The sequence below is a fragment of the Canis lupus genome, chromosome 30, assembly GCF_003254725.2.
Source record: "Canis lupus dingo isolate Sandy chromosome 30, ASM325472v2, whole genome shotgun sequence".
In the NCBI taxonomy this organism is placed as follows: Eukaryota; Metazoa; Chordata; class Mammalia; order Carnivora; family Canidae; genus Canis; species Canis lupus.
This window is the reverse complement of record NC_064272.1, coordinates 33,530,481-33,541,878: the sequence shown is the minus strand read 5'-3', so window position 1 is coordinate 33,541,878 and position 11,398 is coordinate 33,530,481. Positions and strand designations below refer to the sequence as shown.

Below are 11,398 nucleotides of genomic sequence, written 5' to 3'. Positions count from 1 at the left end.
TAGGCCCATGTCTGGCAGACTCCATTACTGTAGGGCGGAGAAGTTTCCTAACCCCTTGTTGATGATCTGTCATTAACAACGTCTGGCGAACATTCCCCCATACAGGTGTCTTTCTACTCTGGGACCCCCAGGCCCAAGAGGATGGGACTAAAGGTGAATGAATGAGACACTATTAAGAAACCAGGGGGGAGCACCTGGGTGGCTCAGTCTCGTAAGCCTCTGCCTTCAGCTCAGATCATGATCCCCGGGTCCTGGGATCGAGCCTGGCATTGGCATCGGACACCCTGTTCAGCAGGGAGCCCACTTCTCCCTCTGCTCCTACCCCTCTTGTACTCTCTCTCACTCTCTCAAATAAATAAATAAAACCTTTAAAAAAAGAAAGAGGGATGCCTGGATGGCTCACCCGGTTGAGCACCTGCCTTCCGCCTAGGGCAGGATCCTGGAATCTCAGGATCGAGTCCCACCTCAGGCTGCCTGTATGGAGCCTGCTTCTCCCTCTGCCTGTGTCTCTGCCTCTCTCTCTCTCTCTGTCTCTCATGAATAAATAAATAAAATCTTTTTTAAAAGATTAGGAAAGAAGGGAGGGAGGGAGAGAGAAAGACCAGGGAGTTGGCAAAACAAGGCCCAAGCTACCTTTCCCGCAGCCCCAGCCTTTGTCTACAATCACCTCTAGCTCATCCGGGCGGGGCCAGGGAGGTGGGTGCGGTTCCTGTAGGTAGGCAGCTTCCAGTTCCTCCGCCCTGTCTCCCTCCCTGTTTTGGAAACTGCCCTATAAGCATGTTGGTCTTTGTAATCTCTTCTGGTAAGAGAGAGTAAGTGAAGGAGATGCAGCTCTTATTAGAGCCAAGAAAGCAAGTCTGGCCACCTCTTAGATGGGAGGAGATGGAAAATCACTGGGCCAAATGGGCTTGGGGAGAACCAAGGTCCCTGCCCACCACACAGGCACAAGGACTGACCCCTGGATGCCCAGGATAGCTTATCTAGGGCCCACTCGTCCCCAGGACCCATCAGGCTCACCCAAAGTGGCCCAGGGCTACCTCCTCCAGCCAATGCCCACCCCACTTCCCTAGTGGGGGTGGGAATGGATCTCTCCCAGCAGGTGGAAGTCCCTGGGTTCTGATGGCCCCTCCCCGCCACATCACTTCTCTACCTGCAGTGGGGCTCAGCTTCCCCTGGAGCCTCACACAGCCTGGGTAAGGCTGGGCCCCATGCCCCAAGCTTCTGCTTTGGGATGTCTGGGGTGGGGCCTGAGAATCTGCATGTTCCCAGATGATGCTGAAACTGGCAGTCTTGGGGCCACACCTGAGAACCATCGCTCTCCTAAGACTCTGGCCCCATTGCACCCACCTGAACAAGGCAAGACACTCTCCCCTCCTCCTTAGCATGGCCCTGCCATCTGGTAGCCTCAGAGCCAATTGTACTTTGTCTATCCCGTTCCCTCCAGGGCTGCCTTCAATGTCCATTTAATAATGGGATTTCATGTTCTGGCTAACAATGGGGTCCCCAGTCCCTGTAACCCACAGGAATGCTTAGAATCCTAGATGCACCTGCTCTCCATCCTCCCCCCGCATCCTCCACTGCCATTTGCTGGCTACAGACATCCTGCCTCCACTTGCACTGCGCCCCAACAGGGTCCTGTGGAAGAGCTCCTCTCCTTGCCCCTGCATCCCCTTCACACCGCACACACTGGTGTCAGCGACGGGGTCGGGGGTGGGCCTCTCTGGGTTGGAGGACGACAGGGTACAGGGCCACCACGCACTCACCGATGTAGTCAAAGCGTCCAGGGGCCAGGCGCTCTGGCAGGTGCGCAGAGTAGAGGAAAGAGGCCAGGAGGGTCATGGCCGTGTGCTTCTGGTGGTACAAGACAGCTTCGTTCTGTGCGCTCTCCCCGGGCACCAGGAACAGCTGCAGGCATTTAGAGAAACATCGGGTCTTGAGGGGAGGCCCTGTCCCCTCCTATCACCAGGAGACATCTCTGAGCACGTGTATGGATACCACAGGCCAAGGCCCTCACCTCCTCGGGTTTGTGGCTTAGAAAGGGAGCTTTCGGGGACGGTGTGAGCAGAATTCCCATTCTGACTGCGATCATTTGAGACCCAAGGCAACTGTATTTTAATCCTCCAAATGCTCATAAAGCCTTTTGGGCTATTTAGTTACCAAAACAAAGGAAGGAAAAGAAAAACCCTATTAGATCTACTGGTGCTCTATTGTCTAGGGGTAAAATAGAAGTATAGTAAGAAGTGGTCTATTCACCCTTGAAGTCACTGCTGACCAGAGCATCACCGAGTCTCAGGTTCCTAATTAGGGCTTTAAGGCCTAGAAATCCCTGGAAGGCCTTCTGAGTCATCAAAATGTATTAATTACGGCCATTATGCTGTTTGTGAGTTAAGTATGGTTTTTGTATTGTTGTTATGAATAGCAACAGCCGGTGCCACTTACCTAGGGCACTGGGCCAGCCCCTACCCTTGCGTGATTTCATCAGAGCCTCAACAATTACCTGGGGCAGACTCTAGTTCCCCGTTTTGCAGATGAGGAAGCCGGGCCAGAGGGTGATGTGCAAACCACTAATGAGCAGCGAAGTTAGGATCTGGGTCCAGGCAGGCTGATTCCAGAACCTGGGTGCTCATCAGCATGGCCCTTCAGGATTAGACCGCCCCTCCCCACCGCCCACCGTCCGCTGCAGTGAGTGCCAGGAGCTCACCGCGTTTGTGAGAACCCAGACCTCTGCTCTGCGATCTGGTGGCGCGTGGGACGGGCTCTGCTCTCTGCTCTGGTGTCCTCTGTGTGTTCTGTGTCCTCGAGGAAGGAGTCCAGGGACTCTCCCCAGGCCCACACAGGTGGAGCCAGCTCTGGCCCTCCTCTTCCATTCCTGCCTCGTGCATCAAACCTCAGGCTGGGAGGGCAACTCTACTCAGTGGGTGCAGGCTCTATGCCAGGCATTGCTGAGACTTCAGATCTGCGGGTTTGATGAGCATCCCCCGGTGCAGGAGGGGATGTCAGCCTCATTTACAGATGAGGAAACTGAGGCTCAGAGAGGTTATGTGCATTGTCTAAGGTCACACAGCCAGTGAGCAGTGGGACTGGGATTTAAACTCAGGTCCATCTGATTTGAGAGTGCCTGGACTCGCCCCCTTCTTGTGTCCCTCCTATACCCTCTTCTTTTGTGTTCTCTAATCCCCATCTATCCTTAAGACCTTCATTGATACTTTTTTCTTTGCTACTAGTATGTTAATTAATGAGAACACATAACAATGCATTTACTGGACACTTACCAGCAGCTGGCATTTTCTATGTTCCCCTCATGTAATCCTCCCCACAACCTGACAGAGGGAGGCTTTGTTACTGTGCCCATTGTACAGATGAGGGAAAACAAGGCACAGAGATTGTACCTAACTTGGCCAAAGTCCTGCTGTGAGTACGTATTAGAGATCTGCCTCCAGAGCCTACTCTCCTGGCGCCTCCACTAAACCCCAGGCTGCCTCCTCTGCCCAGCCCTCCAAGATTCCTTCTGAGCCCCCAGTCGGTGCTGGCCATTGAGGCATCTCCTATGGTTTGTCAGGGCTTCTGTGTTCCTACTGTCTCCTAACTACTCTGCACATGCTATTAAGGGAGCCCCCAGGTCTCAACTCCGTGACTTGCAGTGATCTAAAGAAAAACAACTTTTTCAAAACAAAAAAGCAATGAGTGACCTTATTTTACATTTATGCAAATAGCTTTAATGTATGGCTTAGTGGAAACTAGTTTGTAATATCTGCTTTCTACATTCAGTCTGTTTTAATACATTAATACATTATTTTGGTGCTCTGACCCCCAGCAGCTCAGGACACAACAGATTCCCTGGTGTTGCCAGCAGGCAGAGGAAAGCCAGAGCCGGGCCCTTACCCTGTAGAAGATGGGGAGGGAGTCCCACGTGTAGGGATAAGCAAAGGCGAGGACGCGAAGCACCTTACACAGCCCGGGTTTCTGGATTTCAAGAAACCTAAATCAGGAAGGGCAAGGGGAGAAGAAGTGGGAATGGAGACAGTGTCAGTAAATTACATACATGCACGGACGTTACGAAGAGCAGAGGGCAGGTCAACGGAAGGCAAGTGTTTTGTGCAACCTCCTCCTGAGGCCGGTGGCTTGTCCACCGGCCCGTGCATCACTCCCACCCCGACAGCAGCAGGCGGAAAGGTCTCGGGGGTGGCCATCTCCTGGGGCCGCAGCACAAGAAGTAGTGGTGTCCAACGAAGCCAAGGAGGACCGGGCTGGAAAAGCCCTTCAAGAAGCAAGTTCTGAACTGGCAAAGAGCCTTTCAAAGTCCAGTAAAAACAAGATGGGGAGACGCCCCCCCCCGCCCCCCACGTAGGCTCCTGGGCCCAGCACGTCTGTGAAGGACGAGATGTCTAACTAGTTGGAGCTGCCCAGGTGATTGCTGTGCAGAAGCCCTTGCTTCCAGTAAGCGTTAAACTACTTGGAGAGCTTTCTGGAATCCTTGGGACCACACACAGGGACACCGGCCTGGGGAAACCTAGTAAATGTGGCCTTTCTCCCCCTCTTCCTCCTCAACACCCTGACCTGCCTCTGGTCCAAAGACGGAGCCAACATTAAACTGAGTGGTGCCGGGGATCCCTGGGTGGCTCAGCGGTTTGACGCCTGCCTTTGGCCCAGGGTGCGATCTTGGAGTCCCGGGATCGAGTCCCACGTAGGGCTCCCGGCATGGAGCCTGCCTCTCCCTCTGCCTGTGACTCTGCCTCTCTCTCTAGGTCTATCATAAATAAATAAAATCTTTAAAATATAAAATAAATAAAATAAAATAAAATAAAATAAAATAAAATAAAATAAAATAAAATGAAATAAACTGAGTGGTGCCGACTGTGGCAGAGACAGTAGGGCCTCCCGGACGAAGCGCGATGGGCCTCGGCTGGCTGGGGCCTCCAGCCGGGGTGGGCCTGGCAGCCTGGGGTGTGGGCAGCACAGATGGCACAGGCGGGGTACCAGGAGGACGTGAGAGGTCAGAGAGAGTCTCCACAGTCCCTGAGCCAGGTTCAGTGGCGGAGGCTCAGTACCCCAGAGGCCATCCAGGCAGAGGGGCAGGGCAGGCCCCACTCCACTACCAGGGGGTACTGTGGGAGGGCCGGGTCCTCCCTTGGTGCCCACAGGGCTGCAGCGCGAGGCCAGAGGCCCCCACAAGGGTGGTGAGCAGAGTCGGGGCACCAAGGCTGGTGGGGGGGCCATTCTGGGGCAGGCAGCGGAGGCACCTGGGCCCTCTTGGCCCTGATGGTCCCCCACCCCTCAGCTCGCTCTCCCACGGGGATGGGTCTGGGTCCCACCACTGCTCCAACCCCAACCCAGTTGCCCAGACTCCCTGTCCCAGCCCACAGCCCACCCTTTCCTCCACCAACCACCACCCGTGGCTCCACAGCCCAGGCCCTTTGCCCTTGGCCGCATCACTCCTGTCCCCACAGCCGGGGCAGTCACCTGACTACCAAGCCCTCTGCTCCACGTACCCTTTGGTGTGGAACATGGCAGACGTTCCCACATCGGCCCCTAAGCAGTCAGGGGACCCCAAGACCCCCTAGCCTGGTGTGTCGTGCCCAGCCCTCAGCACAGCCAAGTGGAGGGTCCCTGCTCCAGAGTAAGAGGCACCCGCTGTGGGCCCTGAGAAGCCCCCCTCAGCCTCCAGCGATAAGCTTACTTCTCTCAAGGCCCATGTCCGCATGTGTCTCCTTTCCTGACCCTTTCCTAAGTCAGACAAGCACATGGCAGGCACTGGGTAGAGAAGGAAGAGAAGCTCAAGGAAAAGGAGGAAGAGAAATAAGGGACCTCAATGTATCATCCCCCTGAATGAGACCCCCCCCCCTCCCCGGCCTGGGAGTAAACCACCAACCCTGGGAGAGGTGAGGCAGCACCGCGCCACGATGCCCACGCCGTGTCTGGCCTGGACAGCCTGGGTCTGAATCCTGCCTCCACCCTCATGAACGTGTGGCCCCCACAGGTTATATAACCCCTGTGCACCTCCAAGGCCTCATGTGGGACACCAGGATGATGGCTGTACCCCCTCACGGGCCTGGTGCAAGGATCTGATGAAACAAGACTTGCCAGGAGCTCACTCACATCACAGAGGCACACTCGCTACGTGGCAGCTTTTAGTAAAATGTGTGCAGCGGGATTTGTTCTGTCCCCTTCCCCACCTTACAGCTATGCTGTGCCGGAAAACAGGAATAGGAGGGAACGGACAGGTTCTGGGTGACTTGCCCCAAGTCCGATGAGCCGAGAAGAGGCAAAGCTAGGATTTACACTCAGGGCCGTCCGGCTTCCAAGTTTCAGATCCCGACCCCTTCGGCAGGCTGAGCAGGCCTCGGACCACTACCCAGCCTTCATCCTTGCCCGTACCCCCTCTGCCCCGGGGCGCAAATGGGACACACTCCCGCTGCCCCCACAGCCAGAGCCTGTCTCAACACCTCCACAGCCTACCCTGGCCAACCCAGTCCAACCACAAGCCCGCTCCCTCCTTCCCCATGCACTGCCGCCGCCTATCCTTCCTGGGTTAGGAGAGGCTCTCCATGAAAACACGCTCTTTCTGTGACCACTTACACAGGAAGAAAGCTGGCTCTGGCTGGCGAGGGCCATCCCCCAAACCATGGATTTCCTGTGACTTGAGACAACATTTCGCCCGGCCTGATAAAGTGCTTCCCCAGGGGCAAACGAACCAGCCTCTCCATCTGCAAAGCCGAGTCTACAGGGAAAAAAAGGAGAAACAGCAGAACAGAAGAGAGACAGCAACAGAGAAATAAAAGGCAGAAGGAGCAGCAGCCACAGAGAGGGGCCTCCCCCTACCGAGGTGCAATTCCACGGGTAGCCACAGGATGTCGCCCCAGCCAGAGAGTCCGGGAAGGGGTGGGGGGGTAGGAGCCCCGGAATCCTCCAAAGCACGGATGCCCCCGAGTCTCCAAAGCCCCACCTGGTAAGACAGTCCCTGCACCGCAGAGCGGAGAGACCAGTTTACAGGGAGTCAAGCCTCGTCTGCCTAGAACCAGGTTGGCAGGAAACAGTGGATTTGGGCAGAAGCCTCCACCAGGAGAGGGTCGATGCGGTACCAGTCTGTTCAAAAACCTGATAAATCGTGTTGCAACAAAGCCGGCAGGATTTGCAAGCAAATTCTGGAACCAGTGCTTGAAACTAGTGAGCCTTTGGAAACATTCTACTGCAGAGAGGCGTGTGCGTGTGCGTGTGTGGTGTGCAGAGAGGTGTGGGTGTGGTGTGCGTGTGTGGTTATGGCTGTTTTATTGTGTGGGTGACACTGCAGGAATGTGGGCATTTCCACATGTTGGTCCCTGGCCCTACCCAGTAGCACCGTCAGGTGGCTGAGCCCTGCAGCCCCTAGAAGTGTCAGGGCCACTGCGAGCCTCCAGCTGTGTCCAGCTCTGACCTCCAAACCCTGTCCCGGGGCCTGGTCCTGCCACTCTGAATTGCCACAGCACCCCTGCCACAGCATGGCTCTCCCGGTGCAGCTCGCTTTCCACCTAGGATGGAAATCACCTCTCTCCCTCACAGCACTGACCACAGGGCATTTCACTGAGCAAGTATTTGTCAAAAAAAAGAACAAAAGACAATAACAACGACAACAAAACAACCAAAAAACAAAAATCCCTCTGTAAAACAAAAAACAACTGTTGGCCGCCTTGCATGGGTGAATAAAGAGCCTACGAATAAATTCACCTTGCATGGGTGAATAAAGAGACCAGCCTCCTCTGCCAAGCAAGTCTGTCCAAAGGTGACTTGCGATGTACAGGAAACTCTGAGTGACTAATGTCCCTAAGGGATTGAGGACCCCTTTGTAGGTTCTGGGTGGCCAGCAGGAGGAGCAGGCCAGGTCTCCGTCATCCCACCTTGCTCCGGGAGCCACAGAAAGGTCATGCATTCTCTCATCTCCCTTCTCAAATGTTACACAAGGAGAAAGCAGTTTTCTGGAACATTCATTTGAACTAGATTCTACAGTAATAAGGACCAAAGAAACAGTCAAGGGAGACCATGGTTCTCTATGTAGAGCTTCACCTTAAGGACACGTACAGTAATGGAATGAATGCCACTTAGATCATGGGGTTTGTGGGCTGCTTCTTGCTCTGGGCAGGAGGTGGCGGTTCTCTGTCGCTCCCAGCCACGCCATGGACTGATGGAGCAGGAGGCAGGGGCAGGGGGAGGCTTGGGGGAGGAGGAAGGCAAGGAGAGAAATCTTGGGAAAGATTCTGAAGCCCTGGCATCATAGAACAACCAAACCAGAGACAACCCAGACATCTCTTCTCAGATGCCCTAAGATGTGGACACTGAAGCCAGAGGCCACACAGCAAGCCCCTGAAATCCGGGACTCCGGGGGGCCTGGCCCTCCCCTCCACCTGCTTCTCCTGCAGTGAATCGAGGCCAAATCCCTCGCTGTGCAGGAACCATCTTTCCCGCTCTTCAGACACTGAAGATGAAGAAGGGAATGAAAACATGAAGGGGAAGAGGACCAGGCGAGATGGGAACCCGGAGAGCCCTCAGATGGGACACCCTACTCCGCCACCTCTGGCCCTGTTCCTCCAGCCCCCGCGCCAGCAGCCGTTAACACACCTGGAAGCCCCTCAGCTCGGAAGAGGAGCCCATGGAATGTCCTCCCACAGAGACCACTGGCCTTCAGGAGCCAGTGGGGACAGGTCCGCAGTAGGACACACGAGCACTTGCTGGAGATCCTCTCTCTTCCTCCCGCAGTGCAGGCTCTGAAGCCCCTTGCTGCCTCCCAGGGCCATCTGCTCCAGCTCCCTCACCCTGTCCAGGCTGTTTGCTCTGTCCAAAAGGCCCTTCCCTCTTCCCAGCTAAAATACTCAGTCCTAGCACCACTTTGCAGAACTCTGTGTATCCAAGCGGGTGTCATTTTACATTATCATTATTTGTATAAGTTACATTCTGTAATGCTATACTCTAAATGCCATCTCCTCTGGCCTTGAGAGGAAACGATGACTCCACCTGGGCTTTTATGAGGTCTGCCGGCTGCTTCGACTACTGCCCTGGGTGCTCTCTTGGGGCAAGGGCTGTGCCTCTCTCCTCCTCGTATTCCCAGATCTTAACATGACACCTGGAGTATGATGGGCATTTAAGGAATGCTGAGTGATTGGTTGGTTGGTTGGTTGGTTAGTTGGGTTGGTTGGATGAATGGATGAGTGAGTGGGTGAGTACCTAAATGGATGGGTAGGCAGATGTGTGGGAGGATGGATGGGTGGGTGGATGGGTGAATGAGTGGTTGGGTAGGTAGATAGGTGAATGGGTAGGTAGATGGATAGATGGGTAGGGGGATGGTGGATGGATGGATGGATGGATGGATGGATGGGTGAATGAGTAGATGGGTGAATGGTTGGGTAGGTAGATGGGTGAATGGGTAGGTAGATGGATAGATGGGTAGGGGGATGGTGGATGGATGGATGGGTGGATGGGTGAATGAGTAGATGGGTGAATGGTTGGGTAGGTAGATGGGTGAAAGGGTAGGTAAATGGATAGATGGGTAGGGGGATGGTGGATGGATGGATGGATGAGTAGATGGGTGAATGGTTGGGTAGGTAGATGGGCGAATGGGTAGATAGATGGATAGATGGGTAGAGGGGATGGTGGATGGATGGATGGATGGATGGATGGATGGATGGATGGATGGATAGGTGGTGGGTGGGCAGGGGCATGGTGAATGAGGAGGTAGATGGATGAGTGGTTGGATAGATGGAAGGATGTGCCCCAGAAGTAAACAGAAATAATCCATTTCACTGAGAAGGGAGTAGCCTCCAAACACAGGCATCAAGAGATTCCTGACCAGCCTCCTCTGCCAAGCAAGTCTGTCCAAAGGTAACAGGCATGCCACATCCAGAAGACCTATTGATTATTAACCAAGGATAGATTTCTAGCCAGAAGAAAACAGTCTACCCTGGTAGCTTATAGGTGACTCAGGAAGTTCTAAGAAAAAAAAAGAAAAGACAGCATATTTGCATTGAGGGTTCCTAGGAAAACAGTCCTGGATCATGAACCGAGGCCGTTTCTTCAACCCTGAGGGAGCTTTCAATGCCGCCTCAGCCCACAGTGCTCACCTCCCTCCAATCCTCAATTCCAAACAGCACAGCTACACAGCCCAGCAGGAGCTAAGCAACAGGATCATGACTCATGCAGGGGCCAGGGCTAGGTGTGTCCACACAGCTGGGCCCCGTGCCTCTGGGGCATGCCTCATCTCTCCTGGGCTGTTGCTGGCATCCTGACTACTTTTCTGTGTGTGTTACACCTTGTCTCACCCCCTCCTCTCCTTCACCCGTGCAGCCCTTGAAGCTCCAGAAAGAGTTTCCAATCGACGGAGTCCTTGAGGAAGCAGGGAGGAGACAAGAATAAGCCTGTGACATCTGATTCTATCCGAACAGGCAGATCCTATGTTTTTTGGGGGGCTTTTGGAGGACTCTGCATTTCCACGGAGAGGGAAGAGAGTTCACCCTCCACTCCCACCCCCAGGCTTGTTTTCGTGGGATGAACAAGCCCTAGCGTTGACACTGAGCCTAGAAATGAGACTCTCTCCCACGCAAAGCATCTCCACGCTTCCAACCTGTCTCAAGACAGGCAAGTGGAAGACGAGTTGGGACAAATATCCTTGATGCTCTTTAAGAATCTATCCTTCCATTTTTTCTAAAGAGAACCGGTTTGTCAAGTTTGTGAAACTTGCCTATATTCGGTCCCACGGCACCCAAGCGTCACCCTAGGGAAAGGTGGAGCCACGGTCACCTCAGAGAAGTTACAGAAGCTCCCCTCCCACTCCCTTTCTTCCCAGGGAGGGGACAGTGGACAGCTGCCAGGAATAGTAATTCTCTGAGTTCAATGGGGTTCAGTGGGGAGATTCCAACTGGCTCCCTGGGATGGAGACGGGGGCACAGGATTGGGTGCAACCTGCCAGCCTCCCCATGGGCCCTTTCCTAAGCCACCCCGAGAGCTCCCAGCCCCAGGGAGCACCCAGTACCCAGGCACCAACCAGACGGGGGTGTCACCCCAATACCTCCATTTGAGAGGTTTCCTAAATCATTTAGGGAAGCAGAAACGTGGGCGGTTTGTTTTTACAAAGAGCTGAGTCAACTAGAGTCATTAGCCCCAAAACAATGTCTCTTGTGTTAACACTCCAATGAGCTTTCTTGAGTGAAAGGGGGACACCAGAGTGACTCAGAGCTGGTGACGTGGGTGAGACTCACAGCCATGGAGGCTCCCCGGGGGACGCGGCAGCCACCCGAATATCATCCACCAGTGAGAGCTCGAGTGCCTAAGAGGCAGGCCCACGCAGTCACTGTTAGCAGGTTGCCCGTTGACCGCCTCTGGGCCAGGTGTTCCAGGCATGTTACCTGCAACCCTTGCCTCCCTCTCTCAAGGCAGG

The 11,398-nt window shown here is 54.5% G+C and overlaps 1 protein-coding gene across 8 annotated transcripts in view; it reads right to left on the bottom strand.

Annotated features, from left to right (window-relative positions):
• Positions 1-11,398, bottom strand: part of PAQR5 (progestin and adipoQ receptor family member 5) — a 69,973-nt gene that overhangs the window by 5,152 nt on the left and 53,423 nt on the right. For all 8 annotated transcript variants that reach the window (XM_035708622.2, XM_025472337.3, XM_049104028.1 and 5 more), the window contains 2 exons: positions 3,883-3,979; positions 1,764-1,905 (listed from right to left, as the gene is read on the bottom strand). In XM_035708622.2, coding sequence (XP_035564515.1) covers positions 1,764-1,905; positions 3,883-3,979 — 239 coding nt within the window. The remainder of the gene's footprint in view (positions 1-1,763; positions 1,906-3,882; positions 3,980-11,398) is intronic.